Below are 21,420 nucleotides of genomic sequence, written 5' to 3' on the forward strand. Positions count from 1 at the left end.
AGAGTTTGTGGAAGACCCCCAAAAACATATATTTTCTGAAAGCATATGGCCTGTAGAATAAATAGAAGGTGCTTCTGTTTTTTTAGACCTGCGATATGTGCGCAAATGTTTATCAAATCAATATTTTCACTAAAATGCACTAAAATCATCATTAGCAGATACAAACACAGCAAATTATACAAAATTCATGCTAAATTCCTGCCAAATATGAAAGCAAAGCCTGTATTAACAAATATTTGTAAATTTGTAAAAGACCCCCCTAAGCCATATACTTTCTGAAAGCACAAAAATGTGCTACTAATTTTTTAGGCCCTGCAATAGTTATGCAAATGTTTAGCAAACCACTATTTTAACTAAAAAAACACTAAAATCATTACTGGTGCATACAAACACAACATAACTTACAAAACTCCTGCTAAAATCCTAGGACACATGAGGCGTACTAAAGTGTATGCCCATGGAGGGCTGTGTTTATCTACATGGGGATGCCCAGGTGTTCCATGCATCCTCATGCAGGCAACCCCATTTATGTCAATTAGGATGCAGCGGCTGCATGGGCACAGCCATTGCTCCTAGTCTGACGTCAGTGTGGATGCACGACCCCGAATGCAGATAGTATGAGCTCATACATGAGCACATGCACTCAGACCCACATGGATGTCAATTTGGGAGCAACTGCTGTGTGTGTGTAGAAACTACATCCCAAATGACAGCAATGGGATGGCCTGAACAGGGATGCACAAAACACCTGCGCATTGCTGAGCAAGTAAACGCAGCCTTGCAGGGGTGTACGCTGTAGTATGCCCTGTGTGAACACATGGGGCAGATCCATTTGATGGACTCCACTTGCTTAGCAGGGGGGATCGCTCCACTGATCCTCGCTAAGCACGTGGATGACAGGTCCGTCTCTGCTTACTGAGCAGAGTGGAGAAGGACCTAGTCCCATTCTCCTCTATGGGGAAATTGGGTGAAAATGGGATGCCTGTCTGTTTTCATCCGATCCACCAGATGGATGGAAGATTTTGTGGAAAGGATCTGATCGGATAGTGGCGGATGTCAGCGGACATGTCACCGCTAACATCCACCGCTCCAGAGGGGTGAATGGAGGGTCCGATCAGGTCTGCTTAAAAAAACAGCCCGAATGAAAGAGGCTTTACTACGGTGTTTTTTTTTTGTTTGTTTTTTTACAATTTTATTTTTCTAATTTTGTACCATTGATGTTTTTTTTTTTTTTTTTTTTTGAGGCAGAGAAAGGAAATGGAGGTAGTCTCTTCCGCTGCATCCTGAAAGCTGCACTGTACTCTGTAGAGATTCCTATTCATTTACAAAACTGGAGCATAGTAAACAACGTTTACTATTAACAAAGGTGAATGTCTGCATTCAAGGAGACTCATTTTATGGGGGATAGTTCAGGACACTGGATGTTGGATACAAAGTTGGCAAATTTTGTCAGCTAAGCTAAAAAATGCTCCATATTGGGATCCCTGGCTTGTGAGTACCTGACAGCTAAGAACGTAGTATTCTGTGGCTTGAGGTACATTAGGCATTCACAGGATACAGAAGTAAGTGTCAGCCTGTATAGGGCCTAAAAATTAGCCCACATGGGTTTAACTGACAGCTAAGAACGTAGTATTTGATGGCTGGAGGTACATTAGGCATTCACAGGATATAGAAGTAAGTGTCGGCCTGTATAGGCCCCAAAAATTAGCCCACATGGGTTTATCTGACAGCTAAGAATGTAGTATTTGGTGGCTGGAGGTACATTAGGCATTCACAGTATACAGAAGTAAGTGTCGGCCTGTATAGGCCCCAAAAATTAGCCCACATGGGTTTACCTGACAGCTAAGAACGTAGTATTTGGTGGCTGGAGGTACATTAGGCATTCACAGAAAAAATAATCGTCGGCCATGAAAGGCCCCAAAAATTTGCCATTCAATGGACATGAAATGCCTTTTATGCCGCTGTATGTAGCGAAGCCAAGGACCAGGAATTGCTGTGGGTGGATGGCGGTCTGGCGGATATTTGTGGCCTGGCATGAGGAATTTCAATGAAACATGGTCTACTGGTCACATGTGTTGAATTCCTCAGAGATCCATGCCTCATTCATTTTTAGAAATGTGAGGTAGTCTACACTGTCATGAGCTAGGCGAGTGCACTTATCGGTCACGATCCCCCCTGCTGCGCTGAACGTCCTTTCGGACAGGACACTGGACGGGGGGCAAGCCAACATTTCCATTGCAAATTGTGCAAGCTCTGGACAGAGGTCAAGACTGCCCACCAGTAGTCCAGGGGTTCATCACTCCTCAGAGCATCCACATCGGCCGTTAACCCGATGTAGGCGGACACCTGTCGGACACCTTTTTTTACGCTCCAACATTTTGGCCACTGAAGCCTGCCTTTTTCCAGAACAACGTGACGATGGCATCATGGAAGTTGGAGTGGAGGACAAATGTGAGGAGACAGGAGAAGGAGAAGTAGAAGAAGCTGGACGGTAAGAGCCTGGAGTGTGGCTTTGTGTGTTCTGACGGTGTTGCTCCCACTGGGCTCGGTGATGGGATTTCAGGTGCCTTCTTAAGGCGGTTGTCCCTAGGTGAGTGTTGGGCTTACTGCGACTTATGCGTTGACTGCAAAGGCTGCAGATGGCAACACTGTTGTCAGCAACGGACACATTAAAAAAAGCCCCACACTGCGGAGCCATGTGCCGGCGTCCTGGGAGCACCAGATGTGACTTTACATGGTTGATGGCTCGCTCCTGATACATTTGCAGTCTGCTTTGTACCTCTTGTGCGATGCAAGTTCTGCCTGCCTCTCCTCCCTATCTGCCGATCCGTCTCTCCCTCTGAACTCCCCTCCTCTTCCTCTCTTGTGGCCACCCATGTGACGTCCATAGACACGTCATCATCCACCTCACATTCCCCACCACTAACATTCGAGATCTCGGAGTAGGCAGCAACAGCGGGGACCAACCTCCTTGGGCTGACGTGGGTACTGTCGTCAAACTGCTGAGTGGCGGCTGTTGCTATCTCCTCTTCCTGATCCGATGCCAACAATGGCTGCGCATCGCAAATGTCTTGTGATGGATCGGAAAATATTTCCAGTGACTCAAACGGAGGGTATGTGGTAGTGGTGTTTGTGGTGGTGTCTTTGGGGGTGCACACAGCAGAGAGTGAAGAGGGTGCAGATAAGGCTGAGGGAAGGCTGAGTGAGCCACTCAACCAAGTCTGGTGCGTCCATTGACGTAATTGCACGCAGCTTTTTAAACTTCACACTTTGGCTCCGGCCTACTGCTCCTGCCCTACCCCTACCACCCCTGCATAAGTGTCTGCCTCTTCCTCTGCCTGTCATGTTTTTAAATGACCCTGTGACAAAAGTCTCTAGAGAATCACAGTATATCTGGAAAAAGGTGTATAACACCCCGCTTCAATTTGTGGTATTGGGGGGCCACAGTTTTATCACACCAGTTCTACAAATAATTGGCCAGTAACTGTTGTCACTGTGTGTAGCACAGTTAACACAGCAAAAGAGGCCACATTTTTGCAGGACTAAAATCCAATCTTAGAAAAGTATACTGTTAAATAGCACCTCACTTCAATCTGTGGTATTGTGGGGCCACAGGTTTATCACACCAGTTCTACAAATAATTGGCCAATAACTATTGTCACTGTCTGTAGCACAGTTAACACAGCAAAAGAGGCCAAATTTTTGCAGGACTAAAATACACTCTTATAAAAGTATACTGTTAAATAACACCCCACTTCAATATGTGGTATTGGGGGGCCACTGGTCTATCACACCAGTTGTTCAAAAAATTGGCTAGGGAGTTTGGCACTGTGTGTATCAGAGTTAACCCAGCAAAAGAGGCAATATTGTTGCAGGACACAAATACACTTATGAAAGTATACTCAGCTAACACCCCACTTCAATCTGTGGTATTGGGGGGCCACAGGTTTATTACAACAGTTGTACAAATAATTGGCCAGTAACTGTTGTCACTGTGTATAGCACAGTTAACACAGCAAGAGAGGCCAAATTTTTGCAGGACTAAAATACACTATTAGAAAAGTATACTGTTAAATAACACCCCACTTCAATATGGGTTATTGGGGGCCACTGGTCTATCACACCAGTTGTTCAAAAAATTGGCCAGGGAGTTTGGCACTGTGTGTATCAGAGTTAACCCAGCAAAAGAGGCAATATTGTTGCAGGACACAAATATACTTGTAAAAGTATACTCAGATAACACCCCACTTCAATATGTGGTATTGGGGGGGGGGGGCATTGGTCTATCACACCAGTTATAATACATTATAAGTGCTTTTGTCACTGTTTGTAGTATTGCTGCATCAACGCTCAGTCACCGCACCTGTCACAATGCTGCACAGTGCACAATAATACTACTAATCTACTATAATATGCTTTCTACAAAGTATATTATACTGTGGAGTCTGAAGTAACTCCCTAAACTTTCTTCTGCATTAATAACAGTCCACCATAGGGGTGGGCATCCTTGCTGACTAATAGCACTAGGCAGGGTATGGAAACAATAAAATCCATTCTCCAAACCAGGGAAGCTAGTCCAACTATGAGAACCATCATGACCTGGAAATCAGAGCTTCAACAATGCTCAATATGAAAGTTAAACTGGTGCCCAGGAATTCCGGAAGTACAACCTGTTACATACGAGGTGCGCTTTACCAATTTTTTTATGACTAAAGGTATGCTTTAACATATGACCAAAAATAACTGAATAAAATATGTTTTGTGAAATTTACCATCTCAGTAATTCTTCTAGTTGGCATCACTTTTTGTTAGAGTTAAAGAAGAGTTTCTAATCATTAAAGAGATAATTATAACCTATCTACAATAGCACAGCTTTTTATCTTTCCTATATTCATGAAAATGTAATTAAGTGTAAAATTATACTGACGTTTTGTTAAACCTCATGTCACAGTTCTAAATTTAAGAAGAAAAGATTTATTAAAGTCCAAATTGTTTCTCTCTATCATTGCTTATTTAATAGTCCAAGAATATATTAGAGTGCATATACTTCATAAAGAGCAAAAATAATAAAACAAATTCATGGCTTGTCTGAATTCCCTGTAAATTTAGAGACAAACAAAAGAAATACTCATGTGAAGGAGAACCTGGGAAAACATGGGTTCCATGATCTTTTGCCTTTCTTTAGTGCAATAAATACCACCTAGTGTGTTAAACTGTAATTGTGAATTGCATATAATTACCAGTATGCAGGTTTCCCTACTGGAATCACCACCTGAAATCTGTAACCATTCACTCCAAGACAAAAAATTGGAGAGGAATTGTTCCTTTAAAGCAAACTTGTGAACATGCCAGGCAGGTACTCAAAGGTGTGCACAGCCTATTGCATTAGGGTGTGCACGTCAAACACTGCCTTTCTATGCAGCCTCATCTGCACCGTAAAATGAATGAATAGGATGTGGTCTGTGCCGAGTGGCTTCCTGTTCATTCACAAACTGAAGCATAGTAAATATGATTTACTATTCTTCAGTTATGAATGGACACAGTGAGCTAGTGTGTTCACTGTGTTCATTTAGAAAAGGAAGGGTCCAGTAAATTACATATTTACTAGCCCCTTACCCCTGCTCTCCATCATGAAACATACTCTGCAGCAGAAGGGGGGGGGAGGAGAGCACTGCAGGGTGGGAAGCCTGGGCAGTAGGGGGAACCGGCACCACACATAGTGAGTATGGTGTGCCCAGGCACACCTGGCACACCCCCTGCGCACGCCTATGCAAGTGCTAATGGAATGAAAAATGCAGACACTTTCCACTGTTTGGACACAGACTTAGGTGTGTATTTAAAAATAATTTGCATAGCTGTTTGTCCATCTAAACCACATGTAAATTTGTTTTGTGAGAATGGGATAAAATTAAATGTTTTTAAGCTATATTCTCTGCAGATCGAATGTGTGATTGGAAAAAAATAAAGATTTTTGGCCTCTAGATAAAAATAGGAGGAATACTCCTTTTCTGTGATAGTCAGCACCATCTACTGGTCATAATGCAGTATTTTCCCCATTTAAACATTTGATCTGCAGAGAACAGAAGTGGTGAACATTCAATTGTGTCCCCTTCACACTGAACAAATATATAAAAGCTTCAATGAATGAAACTTTTTTTTTTTAAATATATCTTTTGGTGTTCCAACAATATGCATCACTAAACATAAAGCTTGGGTGTTGTATTAGGGAAAAAGTAAGCAGATCTTGAATGTTCAATGTGGACAGTAAAGTAGCCCATCTCAGGCTGTATTTATCAGCATGTTAAGAAACATAGGATGGGATGTGCTACACAGTGACCCTCACAAATAGGCCTTGTTTATTTTATGCTTCAGCTTCTATAGGAGAATTGTGTACAGCAAGCTTTTAAAGCTTTTCAAAGCCTTTTCAAAGCTTTAGGCAAAAATGTTCAAGCCTTTAACCCTTTTAACTGCTAGGCCTTGCACTCCATGTTTGACCTCAGGTGGCAAGACAATTTTTTTTTCACTTACACAGTAAGTTTGTAAAAGACCCCATGAACTGTACATTTTCAGAAAGCATTATACTGTTAGTATAAAAAGGATGATGCTACTGATTTTGTAGTTCCTATGAGAGCTGATCCTTTTTTTTTTTTTATAAAAATATACTAAAAACATTATCAATGCACGCAAACATGAACAAACTGAAAAAATTACCCCTTCATTTAAAAGAAAAAATTGTATTGAGTTTTAACATCACAAACATGTGTAAATGGTGCATCTTTGTGAAGTGCTGAAAATTGAAGGTATGCAAAACTGTAAATAAGCGTCTTAAACTGTGTAGCCATACTTTTTATCACAAGGCAGTGTGTTACACTGTGTGGCAATGTGTTGCAACTTACTGCCATGTATAGATTTTAATAAAAACAATTTAAAAACATCAAAAACTGTCATGCTTTGTAGCAATGAACTGCAGTGCACAGGCACAGCACGTAGCAATGAACTGCAGTGCACTGTCACAGCACATAACACCACTTGCATTATGCGCACCATAATGCCGCATTGCAGAAACACATGTAATATTCACTACCACAATGCACACGTAGGTTATGTGTAAATTGTGTGTGTGGAGGCTTTTTATTTACTTATTCTTCTAACAGTGCGGTGGGAGGAAGGGGGCTTTGGGGAAATATCAGGGGTCTAAACAGAGTAAATGGAGTGGTATCGATGGATGTTATGATCTCCTCTCTGCTAGTCACAGAATACCTTGCTTTCTGTGAAAAAAATGCAAGCTGTTATTTGAATGGAAAAAAGTGTTGAGTGAGAAACCTGCTATGACCTGTATACTACATCCAGATCTGAAAGTTGCATTCCTCACTGTACTGTGTAAACTGAAGGAAAGAAAGGAAAGAAAGATTTCTCTAACACAGCAGCAGCCACACTTTTCATAAGTGGTACAGTGCAAATCATTCTGGACTGGAGTTCAGCTTAAAATAATAATAATAATAAAAATAAGTAATGTTAATCTATTTTTATTCCTTACCATAATAAAGAAAAAAAGGAAAATATATACAAACTACGATACATTCTCTTTTTTCGTTTTGCATGATAAGTCAGCTTTAATTCAAATTCTACTTATTTAACGGTGCATCTGGTCATTCCTTTTATGTGTTGTAACATTTCAACTTAGGTTGTATTGCTTCCTTTTCATACTTTTTAACCTGCGATTCTTAATAATTCTGAAATGCAGGTGATAAGAATAGCAATTCTTTGCCATCTTCTTTAATTGTATACCTCAATTACATGCTTGCAAAATGTTATCTGTGTACCAACATCATGGTATACTTAAAATAGGAAAAACATATTGTGGCAATGCCACATTATTGTGGCATTTAACTACATTGGCCATATTTCCTGTTGTTAAAAATGTGCATAAATGTAAACAGATAAATCTAATTTCAGCAGAACAAACTTAGCAAAGTACAATTATTTCCCGAAAATAACACAATTTTACCTTTACCTTTTGCTCAAATACATTCAAAAAACAATAGTTTATATGGAGTGGTTTCTTATGGTGCCTGGATAATGACATGATTGCAGCATGGGGATGTTTCCTATCAACACAGAGACTACCAGTGCAGTGGTGGAGCTAGGTTTAGGGCTTAGGTTAGTGTTGGGCCTACTTAATATAATAATAGGAGTTAAGGACTTGCTTTAAGGCATAAGTGATGGAGAGGGAGGTTAAGGCTTAAGGGCTAATTTTAGGGTTAGGTTAAGTGAGAGTAAGGGGGCCATGTGTTTAAGAAAGGGGAAATTAGGTTTTTAGGGCTCACTTTATATATTACAGTAAAGTGTATGTAAATTTGAAAGCAAAAAGCAAAAATGTAATACTGTATATTGAACCTTGCCAGTCAATGAATGAGGTGGCAGTATCAGTTCTCCTTTTTAACAATGTTTTCCCTTTTTTTCATCTAATAATCCAGGAATAACACGCTTCATGTCCCAGGTTAATTATACTCACTGTATCTGGTTGCATAGTTTCCATCCAGGCTGTGATTCAAACATGTGTGCCTGTTCATTTTCATTGCATGGTGGACAATGATTTTATTTGGATTACCTACTAATCTCAGATTGTTTTATGCTTCTGAAAATCAATTGATTCCCCCATCCACACTAAACAGCTTGGATGGAGGAATCTCCAAAGCAGGTTATTATATTCAGGCAGCTGCAGCACCTGTGTCTGCCTAAATACCCAAACTTGACTGCATCTGAAAGGATGCAGTCACTGTTCACTTGGAAATTTTCCCCCTTGGTAAGTTGTTTTTTAAATAGTCTTTTGTCAAGCCAAGTAGTAGTGACATGGTCCGCTCTAGCTCTAACATTGGCTAATTCAACAAGAATGGTTCAAATTTCACATCATGAATGGCCAGCTTTGGAAGGTACTTAAGTGTTAGGTTTTGTTTTGGGAGACTCTGGTTTTATATTTGAATAATTCTGCTAGGTTACAATTCGTTACATCTCAGGAGGTGCATGCCGCCTCCTAGATTGCTACCTGTGTTTTACAATGTACACTTTCATTGCGTGCCATACTAATGGCACTCAGTCCTTTAAACTGCTAGCTCCCAAACAAAGAGAGCTGAATATGAGGATACCAAAGCACACATTTCTGACACTGACATACACTATGGTGGTTAGTGTGTCTTATGAAAACATTATTTTTTATGGACAATTAGGTAAAGAAAAAAATATTTAATAAAAAAAACTGCTGCTGTCTGACAGCCATACCTGACAAACTCTTATTGCAATGGGCAATATACTGTACAGTATGTATTGCCACATAAAGCTGGATTGCCATATGAATTTGTCAAAAGGTAACATATCATATATTTAAAGGTCTATGGATAGCACCTTGGAAACGGAAAGAGGGAAATTGCCAAAATAACCAGCTAGATTTAGAAATAAGAAGAATAAGGCACAATAAATAAGTTTACTACCTTTTGACAAGTTTTAGATCGCATATATGCAAAAAAACTAGGAGAAATAATTACTGCTAATTACCTTTCGTTTGATTAAGAACGACTTGCTCTTGTTTCACTGGAGCTGCTAGAAAAGGCAATACAAATGTTTTAATGCTAATTTCAATTAAACAAATGTTATGTGCAGGAATAACAGTTTCAGTTATTTTAAATAATGTTCTACTACATTTATGAGACAGACACTTTAGCTATGGTATTTGTGGTCTTACTTTTTATTTGCTCCTTTATTTCTTTTCCAAGCTTTTCCTTTGTTAGTTTTTCAAGTTTTTCTACTGGTGTTTCTGAAAATTAAAACATCATTAATTATACCTAGCTTATGATTTAAAGAACAATTTCAGGCAAAAATGTGAAATCAGTCAGTGAGTAGGAGTAATCCACCAAGCACTGCACATTCACTCAATTATTTACCTTAATCTGAGTTACATTACATATTAGTAGCATTAAAGTACTGTATTTGTAGTACAGCAAGGTATTGCTGTAATTGTATGCAATAACAATATTATCAACACTGTGTCCATTTTCATTTGTTTTATACTGTAATGGTTTGACAGTTTGGCCTCATTCCCATGGGCACTTGGACATGTATAGCATGAATGAGGCATTTGTTTATGTGCTTGATGCTGTCCAGTGTGCACCTGCTCCTGTACATCTATCAAATTAGGATATGTAGCGGTTTCCATACAGCTAATGCTTCTGCGCACGTCGCTATGTTTTGCGCTTTAGCCCAGAACGCATGCCGAATCAGGCTCTTACAGTGCGGCGCAACTCCCTTGAGCTGTGCGGGAAGCCACATGGGAGTTCTTTTTAAGCTTGTGAGTCCATTTGTAAGCCAATAATGTATATTTTATTTTCCCTATTGGGGCCCAGTTTTTTCTATCTTAAATAAACTGCCAAAATTTTAAATACTACACCATGAGGAGAATATCTTTTTTTATGTTTGTGGTTCCTGAGATCCTTGTCTAAAAGCAGCCAGTGTATGGAAAGGACCCTCTGGGAGGATAAACCAAGCATCCCATTTAGATCAAGGAGATCTTACAGGCTTATCTGGACCTCTACTTGCCATATGGTAAGAGGGGTCAACATCATCCAGTGAGTGTGCATTTCTGCCATCTTTCCCAGCCCGGAATATATCACCACCACTACTATTCAGAAGAATTTGCACTTTGTATTTTATAAGGAGTATGTTCACATGGTGGAATATTTAACCACTTTACGACCGCGCGCCACAGATTTACTGCAGCAGGCAGCCGCTCCTGGGCGAACCGACGTAGCTCTACGTCAGTCGCGCGCAGGCAGCTAGGGGGCGAGCTTGTCAGAGGAGAAGCTGGTGCATGTGTCAGGCGGCTCCGATTGCTCCGATTGCTCTTGATCTCTCCCCACTGACAGAGAAGAATGGTTGGCTGATGTAAACACAACCGTCTGTCCTTCTCCCTGCAATGATCACAGAGACTATGTGATCCTGCTATATAGGATCGCATGTCTCTGTGATCATTTCACAAGCCACGCCCCCCCACAATTAGAATCACTCCCCTAGGCTTACATTTAACCCCTTGATCACCAACAGGGTTAACCCCTTCCCTGCCAATGCCATAATTACAGTAAAAGTGCATATTGTTAGCACTGATTACTGTAGTAATGTCACTGGTACCCCCAAAATTGTCAAAAATGTCAGTTAGGGGTCCGATCTGTCCGCCACAGTGTTGCAGTCCCACAAAAAATCGCAGAACGCTACCATTACTAGTAAAAAAAAAACAATAAAAATGACATAAATCTTTCCCATAGTTAGTAGATGTAATAACTTTTGCGCAAACCAATAAAAGTACACTTATTGTGATTTTTCTTACCAAAAATATGTAGCAGAAAACAAATTTGCCTAAAATGGTAAAACATTTAGATTTTTACATTTTTGTTTGAGAATGTCATGTAGCAGAATGTGAAAAATATATATATATTTTTTTTTCAAAATTGTCGCAAAAAAATTAAATTGCACAGGTGATCAAATACCACCAAAAGAAAGCTCTATTTGTGGGGAAAAAAAAGGACATAAATTTCGATTGGGTACAGTGTCGCACGACCGCGCAATTTTCCCTTAAAATAACGCAGTGCCGAATCGCAAAATAGGGCCTGGTCATTAAGGGGGAAAATCTTCCGAATTGCAAAATAGGGCCTGGTCATTAAGGGGGAAAATCTTCCGGTCCTAAAGTGGTTAAAGGAATCCGCACTGTGTCAATGCTGAACTTTTTTGTGGGGACTGTTATAGCACAATTTTTTCTAATAATATCAATTATTAATATTTATTAACATTTATATACATATTTGTTGTATTTGCAGAGATCACTTTTTTATGATTATTATTATTATTATTAGTGGTTGTTTACATTTACACTATATTTGATGAAGTACTTATGTTTTGAACATACGCTGTTGATCTTATAGTTTTGCAACTCGTTTTTACACATAATGCTTCTGCATTTTCTTACTTGAGCTGCCTGTGCACTGCTCTTGGCATTATAACAAATCCCTCATTCATGCTATACATGTCCAAGAGCCCATGTGTATGAGGCCTTACAGTGCTTAATACATGCACAATGCCACTTTTAAACTCCAGTGGCATCTACAGCATCTTATACAGATTGAAGGTTTTGTATGTACAGTAAGTGAAGCCTTAGGCCTTCGTGTGATCCCTAGGTCATAGCTGACATAGCATTTACATGTTTAGGAAGTACTCTGATAAGTTTACAATTATTAATTTAGACCTAGTTTAAAATTATTAATTTAGACCTAAGGTGTAAGTGACAGCTACGTTTGAGAGTTTTCAGCAGCACAAAGAATCTGCCGATAGCTCTTAAATGTAGGACTTTTATTAATGTGTCCTCAGCACAGGGCATCATGGTCAGGAATGCTAATATATGTGAATTGCAGGCGGGAAGGGGTTAAGGCCTTTTAAATGCAGGTATCAGCTTGTATAAATATAGTGTGCTGGACCACATTTAGAAAGCATTTGCAGAGCTTATGATGAGCATGGTAGTTGGTAAATGAAGGTAACCTTAAAGGTTAGCAATCTTCAGTAGGCCTTCAACAAGTTTCTAGTAGAGCTAAAAACTTAATGGAAGCATATTTAAAGTGACAGCCAGCACTACCATTAGGATCTCTGTTTAACATCCACAAACTGGAGCTGAATGTGTCTTCAAAGACTTCTATAATGCACCCCCCCCCCCAAAAAAAAAATAATATATATTTTAAATGTATTATTGAAATTTTAGTCATATCTGCTTTCTTTGACTTCTTTATAAAAAATCAATTGGTTCTCTGAGCAGAGATCTGTGACTGTCATTCACAACTCTCTGCTCTGTCTCATTGCCTACTGGAGTGCTGGGCTAGGAAGGGGATGTAAGTTGCTGGCTTAGGCTCTCAGTGGTGCTTTGAGAGGCTGAGCCAGCTGTTAGTCAGGCATTTGGTTTGAACCTGACATTATTGTCAGGATCTTTCCAGAGCCTGGAGTGACCCTGCAATGTCTGCTGACAGTGGGCTTTAGACAGCTGTCGGCTGATTCTGGGTCACAGGAGAGCACAAGTAAGTAAAAGCACATTCCTGTGTCCCCAAAGAGAAGTATGATCAAAAAAGCTTTGACTATACGTATCTTTTAATTCATGTTAAAATTAGAGAATACCCAAGGCAGAGAGATGCCACAAAGCTGAACCAAAAGAGCTCAATAGAAAAACTGGGAAATAAGGGTGTCATTTGTTTTCTTTTATGTCATTTAATAGCTACATATAGGGGTTGATTAACTGAAAGTGGAGAATGCTAAATCTGGTGAAGCTTTGCATGGTAGCCAATTAGCTTCTTTGTAGATTGTGATGTCTCAGGTCAGGTATGGGATTTTAAGGGCAGGAGTAAGGGAGGTAGGCAGTAGTGCATTAAAAATACAGTTTATTACATAAGTATAGGTTTATATACAAAGGTAATGGTGACTTGATGGGTAAAGTCCCATTGTGCAAGTGAAGAGGAAATAATAAGGTGTGATACACGTGAGAAAAGGAGTGACTTGAGAGTAGGTTTGTAGGTGGTCCTGCTCTGCTTTTCCTCGTGTCAGTAGACAGGGATAATTGCAGAGAAGGGGCCTGATCGGTAATCCGACATGTTTCGGCCAATTGTGGCCTTTATCAAGGATATGTCACCGATTCTAAAGGTAATCAAAGTAAGTGTTAAATCATATCATAATGTACTGTAATTCAAAATACAGTTTTGTACTCAATATAGTTTGACATACATTTTTTTGTCCACTTCCTAAGGTAGTGCCTCCTCGGAGTTTCTCCAGGTGCTACAGGAACAGTATGCTGTATGGGTGAGAGAGGTGATTGGCTGAATATTGAAGGAGAGGAAGAAAGAGGGTTTTTTTCATTAAATGAGGTCTCAATAAAAATCATTTACTTCTTGGCAGCGTTTCTGATCCAAGGTCCAATGTGGTTGGGGGTAACCAATTTTCACATTGATGGAGATCGTCTGTAGTAGTAGGGTATATTGTATATAGGTGAGGTACAGTTTTTAAAATTAAGTAGGCAATGGAAAAGTAGCTTTGGTAGGGAGATAAATCTCCTTCCAGGCTGAACTTACTTTTGTGAAAAAAAGGGGGGAGATCTCATCTAGTCCCGCAGCATATACGCCTCAGGTCCGACTTCTCCCTAGGTCCGGGAGAGACTGAAGGACCTGGAGTGTTCCCCGGCCTTTTAAGGCAGTCACGCATGCGCGGTGATGCGCTGCGTGCCGCCCATAGGCAGAGTCCGTAGCGTGATAAAGGGTGCGCCTGCGTGAAGCAGGAACCGCATCCCTTGTAACCGTGCGGACGTGCCAGTGCGGCCGCCGACACGGATTAGAAACCGAAGTCCCCGCTTGGGATAGGAAGGTGCAAGACCGACCAATCGGTTTCAAAATTGCCCCGATCCCGAAGGGATTCGGGGCTTTCCGTGCCGGGAGCTCCTGGAGTCTTGTGAGAGGGGGCAAAGAGGAAGTGGATTAACAGAATAAGCATGTTAAAAAAGAGATGGTACACTGTATAACAGTATAAACATTTTGAAGGTGGTACACTGTATATCAGCGTAATCGTATGTGAATACAGTTATATAAAGGAGGTCCATATATAAAGCATAATATATATAAGTTGCAACAATGCAATAGAAAGAAGAATTTCTGTGGGAGGATGTGGGCGGGTCAGGGGAAGAATATAGTCGGGTATCGCCAGTTGGTTGTATGGTTGTGTGATGATGTATGGGCGATTGAATAGTAAGTCGGATATCGCCGGTATGTTGTATATTTGTGCAATGATGTATGGGCGATTAAATAGTGAGTGGTATGGTATTGGAGGGCCCGAGTAGGGTCAAGGGCAGGACAATTGTGGAGGATCGATTACATGTCCATACACATTGAGATTGAGGTTGAGAAGATCTGAAAAAGGTATGGAAATTGTGAGAAATTGTTTCAGGACGGGAGGTTTCTGGTTTAGTCTTTTTTCCCTGACGAGAAACCTTGGAGAAATGGACGGAAGCTCTGTGCTTCGTTGAGCCCTGGTGGAATGGTTGCTTTAAGTCTAGAGATCCAGCGCATTTCCAATTGTAGCAAAGTTTTGTTCCAATCTCCGCCTCGTAGCGGGACGTGAATCCTGTCCAAAGCCATAAAGTTTATTTTTGGCATTTTGTATTTATGGTGGTCTCTTACATGTCTGCCCAGTGGGACAAAAAAGTTTCCAACGTGCATGGTCTGAAGATGTTGGTTCACCCGTTTGCCAAACTCCTGTCGGGTCTTCCCTATATAGAAGGACCCACATTCACAGGTCATCATGTATACTATTCCCCTAGTTTTGCAATTACAAAAGTGTTTTGGTCGAAATGGTTCTCCATTGGGTAGAGTAATATTAGTCGTTTGGCGGATAACGTGACATTGGGTACAGCACCCGCAAGGAAACGTGCCTTTAGTTTTGCAGGGATCTTTTTTGGATCCTTCTTTAAATTCACTCTGTACTAATTGTTGTTGTAAGGAGCCTGCCTTCCGAAAGGTAATGGGTGGATTTTGGGGTAGAAGTTTGGAGGTGCTGGGTTCTTCCATGAGAATAGACCAGTTTTTAGTAAGGATATTTCTAATTTGTTGGTGCTCGTTGGTGAATCTGATAATTATCCGGGTATCAGGTTCAGTTTTCGTTGGTTCCTTATTCTTAAAGAGGAGTGTTTCTCTGTCTTTTTGGTTGGCCCGATTAAAGGCCTTGCGTAGTGATGTTTTAGTATAACCTCTTTGTAGAAATCTGTTGGTCAATGCGTTAGCCTCTAGTTGGAAGTTGGTTGGATCTGTACAGTTTCTCTTCAGCCTAAGGTATTGGCTATAAGGTATGGAGTTGATTAGGGGTTGTGGGTGAAAGCTGGAGGCGTGAAGGATGGAATTGCCTGCCGTGTCTTTTCTGTATAGAGTGGTAGAAATTTTGCCTGTGGAGTCTTTGTATATTAGGGTATCGAGAAACGATACTTGTTGTCTACTGTAGGTCATTGTAAAAAACATGTTTTAAGGCAGTCACGCATCACCGCGCATGCGTGACTGCCTTAAAAGGCCGGGGGAACACTCCAGGTCATTGTCTCTCCCGGACCTAGGGAGAAGTCGGACCTGAGGCGTATATGCTGCGGGACTAGATGAGATCTCCCCCCTTTTTTTCACAAAAGTAAGTTCAGCCTGGAAGGAGATTTATCTCCCTACCAAAGCTACTTTTCCATTGCCTACTTAATTTTAAAAACTGTACCTCACCTATATACAATATACCCTACTACTACAGACGATCTCCATCAATGTGAAAATTGGTTACCCCCAACCACATTGGACCTTGGATCAGAAACGCTGCCAAGAAGTAAATGATTTTTATTGAGACCTCATTTAATGAAAAAACCCTCTTTCTTCCTCTCCTTCAATATTCAGCCAATCACCTCTCTCACCCATACAGCATACTGTTCCTGTAGCACCTGGAGAAACTCCGAGGAGGCACTACCTTAGGAAGTGGACAAAAAAATGTATGTCAAACTATATTGAGTACAAAACTGTATTTTGAATTACAGTACATTATGATATGATTTAACACTTACTTTGATTACCTTTAGAATCGGTGACATATCCTTGATAAAGGCCACAATTGGCCGAAACATGTCGGATTACCGATCAGGCCCCTTCTCTGCAATTATCCCTGTCTACTGACACGAGGAACAGCAGAGCAGGACCACCTACAAACCTACTCTCAAGTCACTCCTTTTCTCACGTGTATCACACCTTATTATTTCCTCTTCACTTGCACAATGGGACTTTACCCATCAAGTCACCATTACCTTTGTATATAAACCTATACTTATGTAATAAACTGTATTTTTAATGCACTACTGCCTACCTCCCTTACTCCTGCCCTTAAAATCCCATACCTGACCTGAGGCATCACAATCTACAAATAATCTCTCGGGATGGCGGCAGAAAACGACTATTAACCTTCCAATGTAAGATCCAAAACCCCATTTTTTCAGCCAATTAGCTTCTAACTTCAGTTTGTTCAAATAAGCATTGAGAAAAAAAACCCTGGAAGCTGATTGGTTTCTATGCAGAGCTGCACCAGATTTTGCACTCTCCAGTTTTAGTAAATCAACCTCACAGCATATAAGGAGATGAACAGAATTACACATTCTATCACAAGTAAAAAAGAAAACATATATGTAATTCAATTACATATTGGTGATCAGCACTTTAGAAAAAAATCCATATTTTATTATGTATCAAATATTAAAAAAAAAAAAAACTTTTCAAGCTGAAACATCTGGTCAATTTCTTGGAGGGTTTACATTCTACACATAGAAGACAGAGAGACAGAGAGACAGATAGATACAGACACATAGACTGAGAGATATGTATTTGTCAGTATACATGACCCTTTAAGAACATCTACTCATGTGCCAAAATAAGATTCTTTACAATTACTTACTTTTTGTTGGTTCTTTTTCAGGTGTTATCACTTTTTCAGGTGTTATCTCTTTTTCAGGTGTTATCACAATTTTTTCTAAATATTATACAAGACATTGACAGTCAGTTCAAATGTTGTACAAATGTTGCACTACTATTTTTATGTACCAATGTTCTTAAATTAAATCTGTCCTTCGCTAAGCAAGCTTTTGTGTTATTTTTGAAACACTTAATAACTTTAGAAATGTTAATTGTGCTTGAGTACCCTCGAAAATTTACCTTTTGTATTATTTTTTTAAAAACAACAGTGTACTTCCGGTGCTTAGGCACTTTAGTGATTTGAGTCTCATCGTTGTATATCTGCAGTATGAATATGCTGTTTTCACATGTGATGTTACTACTCTGCTGTGCTGTGGCTTTAGGGTTCTGATGATGTTTTTTTTTTTTTTTTTTTTTCGATTGAACTCAGTAGACATGTATTCTTCAACCAGACTAACCAGACTTTAACCAGACTAACGATATAATTGACTTGTTTAAATGTTATTAGTGTACATTATTTTTCTTTCAAATATCTAAGAGCTAGTAGTCCTGCATTGCAAATTAGGAAAATGAGTGTCCACCCACAGGAGCAATGGACAGCAGAGGAGAGCACAGACTGTTGGGGAAGCAAGGAATAGGGTAAGTAATTTACCTGGAATAGGGTAAGTAATTTGCCTGGAATAGGGTAAGTAATTTACCTGGAATAGGGTAAGTAATTTACCGTATACCTCATTCCTTAGACACGATGACTAGAGATGTATAGAACTGTTCGCCGGCGAACAGTTCCCGGCGAACTTAGCATGTTCGCGTTCGCCGCTGCCGGCGAACATATGCGATGTTCGGTCCGCCCCCCATAAGACATCATTGAGGCAAACTTTGACCCTGAACTTTACAGTCAGCAGACACATTTCCAGCCAATCAGCGTACCTCCCTCCCACACCCTCCCACCTCCTATAAATAAGCAAGGGCAGCATCCATCTTAGATCATTCTGAAGCAGTGTGTGTAGTGAGAGTAGGGAGAGCTGCTGCTGCTGCTGTTAAGCTAGGGACAGTTAGTCAGTGTTCCTGGTCTTGCAGTGTTCTTGGTCCACTACTGCTGTAATATCAGCACCCCAAAAAGCCCTTCTAAGGGCTGGTATTTGTGGTTTTTTTTTTTTTTATATATATATATATATATATATATATACCTAGCGTCCCCAAAAGCCCTTTTAAGGGCTGGTAATTGAGTTGTTTCTTCATATATATATATATCTATATCTATCTAGTGTCCCCAAAAGCCCTTTTAAGGGCTGGTAATTGAGGATTTTTTTATTTATATATATACATATATATATATATATATAGTGTCCCCAAAAGCCCTTTTAAGGGCTGGTAAGGTAATAGATTTTTTTCTTTATATATATATATATATATATATATATATATATATCTATTGTACACTGCAGTTGCCTGCCCGCTGTGTGTGAGAGGCCACAGACCTACCACAGACTGTACTGTGTGCACACCACACTCATTTCGGGTGGCACAGGCACAGTACCTGGCATTTTAAAAAATATTTTTTTTTCCTCTGTCATAATTGCAGTGAGTGCTGTGTCAGGTCCACAGAGTGCACTGTACCCACTGCAGTGCACTGCCCACCACTGATATATTTACGTTGGCACAGCATCTTGTTGCAATAAATTGAAAAAAAAAATATTTTTTATTATTGCAGTTGCCTGGGCTGCCAGTGACTGTCAGGTCCACAGAGTGTGCTGTGCCCACTGCAGTGCCACTGTGTGCCCACCCACCACTGATATATAAGGTGGCACAGCAGCTTGCAAAGTAAAAAAAAAATATATATTTTTTTAAATTGCAGTTGCCTGGGTGCCAGTGACTGCTGTCAGGTCCACAGAGAGTGTACTGTGCCACTGCCCACCCACCACTGATATATAAGGTGGCACAGCAGCTTGCAAAGTAAAAAAAAAATATATATTTTTTTAAATTGCAGTTGCCTGGGTGCCAGTGACTGCTGTCAGGTCCACAGAGAGTGTACTGTGCCACTGCCCACCCACCACTGATATATAAGGTGGCACAGCAGCTTGCAAAGTAAAAAATATATATATATTTTTTTAAATTGCAGTTGCCTGGGTGCCAGTGACTGCTGTCAGGTCCACAGAGAGTGTACTGTGCCACTGCACACCCACCACTGATATATAAGGTGGCACAGCAGCTTGCAAAGTAAAAAAATATATATATATTTTTTAAATTGCAGTTGTCTGGGTGCCAGTGACTGCTGTCAGGTCCACAGAGAGTGTACTGTGCCACTGCCCACCCACCACTGATATATAAGGTGGCACAGCAGCTTGCAAAGTAAAAAAAAATATATATATTTTTTAAATTGCAGTTGCCTGGGTGCCAGTGACTGCTGTCAGGTCCACAGAGAGTGTACTGTGCCACTGCCCACCCACCACTGATATATAAGGTGGCACAGCAGCTTGCAAAGTAAAAAAAAATATATATATTTTTTAAATTGCAGTTGCCTGGGTGCCAGTGACTGCTGTCAGGTCCACAGAGAGTGTACTGTGCCACTGCCCACCCACCACTGATATATAAGGTGGCACAGCAGCTTGCACTCATAGTACAACAGTAACAACACATTAAAAAAAAATGACAGGCAGAGGCAGGCCACCCCGCAAGGGCCGTCGTGGTCGTGGTGCTGTGATTTCCTTAGGCCCTAGAATAATGCCCAGTGTTCAGAGGCCACCACAGACCCTGAACTCAAAAAATTCTGAGGCCATAGTTGACTGGCTTACACAGGACACCCAATCGTCTACAGCTTCCGCTCGGAACCTTAATGCACCATCCTCCTCCAGCTCAGCTTCGGGCACCTCTCAATTTACCACTCGCCAGCCCGCCGGCACCACCACCAACACTAGCACCACAGCCGCTTCACTTGATCCGTCAGAGGAGTTATTTTCACATCAGTTTGAAGAAATAAGTGATGCGCAACTATTAGTGCCAGAGGATGTAGATAACGGGGATATGTCTCAGTCAGGCAGCATTATACACATGGACGTACATTGTGATGATGATGATGTTGTACCTGCTGCTGCTGCCTTTGCTGAGTTGTCAAGTGAAGCGGCTGATGATGACGATGTGTCTGTGGATGTCACCTGGGTGCCTGCTCGAAGAGCAGAAGAAGAGGGGGAAAGTTCAGATGGGGAGACAGAGAGGAGGAGGAGACGAGTTGGAAGCAGGGGGAGGAGGTCATCGCAAGGAGCTAGTGGCGCAGTCAGACAGCATGTAGATTCGGCACCCGGGGTCAGCCAGACAGCATGCCAATCAACGCAAGCTGTTGCCACCACCAGAATGCCGTCCTTGCAAAGCTCAGCAGTGTGGCATTTTTTTTGTGTGTCTGCCTCTGATATCAGCGATGCCATTTGTAACCTGTGCCAAAAGAAACTGAGTCGTGGGAAGTCCAACACCCACCTAGGTACAACTGCTTTGCGAAGGCACATGATCTCACATCACAAACGCCTATGGGATCAACACATGAGTAAAAGCAGCACACAAACTGAAAGCCACCATCCTCCTCCTGGTCCAGCATCTTCAGCCACGTCAACCACTGCTGTCCTCCATGCCCCCTATCAACAACCCGCCCCTCCGCCTCTCACCTTCAGCAGTTCCTGCTCGTCACCTGCCCACAGTCAGGTGTCTGTGAAGGAAATGTTTGAGCGCAAAAAGCCAATCTCGCAGAGTCACCCCCTTGCCCGGCGTCTGACAGCTGGCTTGTCGGAACTCTTAGCCCGCCAGCTTTTACCATACAAGCTGGTGGAGTCTGAGGCCTTCAAAAAATTTGTCGCTATTGGGACACCGCAGTGGAAGGTACCCGGCCGAAATT

The 21,420-nt window shown here is 41.1% G+C and overlaps 1 protein-coding gene across 1 annotated transcript in view; it reads right to left on the reverse strand.

Annotated features, from left to right (window-relative positions):
- Positions 1–21,420, reverse strand: part of LOC309550556 (uncharacterized protein) — a 263,513-nt gene that overhangs the window by 148,019 nt on the left and 94,074 nt on the right. The window contains exons 53-55 of the mRNA XM_082250908.1: positions 17,524–17,598; positions 9,740–9,811; positions 9,553–9,597 (exon numbers count right to left, since the gene is read on the reverse strand). Coding sequence (XP_082107034.1) covers positions 9,553–9,597; positions 9,740–9,811; positions 17,524–17,598 — 192 coding nt within the window. The remainder of the gene's footprint in view (positions 1–9,552; positions 9,598–9,739; positions 9,812–17,523; positions 17,599–21,420) is intronic.

Source organism: Pelophylax lessonae (genome assembly GCF_965119305.1).
Source record: "Pelophylax lessonae genome assembly, chromosome: 3".
Classification (NCBI taxonomy): Eukaryota; Metazoa; Chordata; class Amphibia; order Anura; family Ranidae; genus Pelophylax; species Pelophylax lessonae.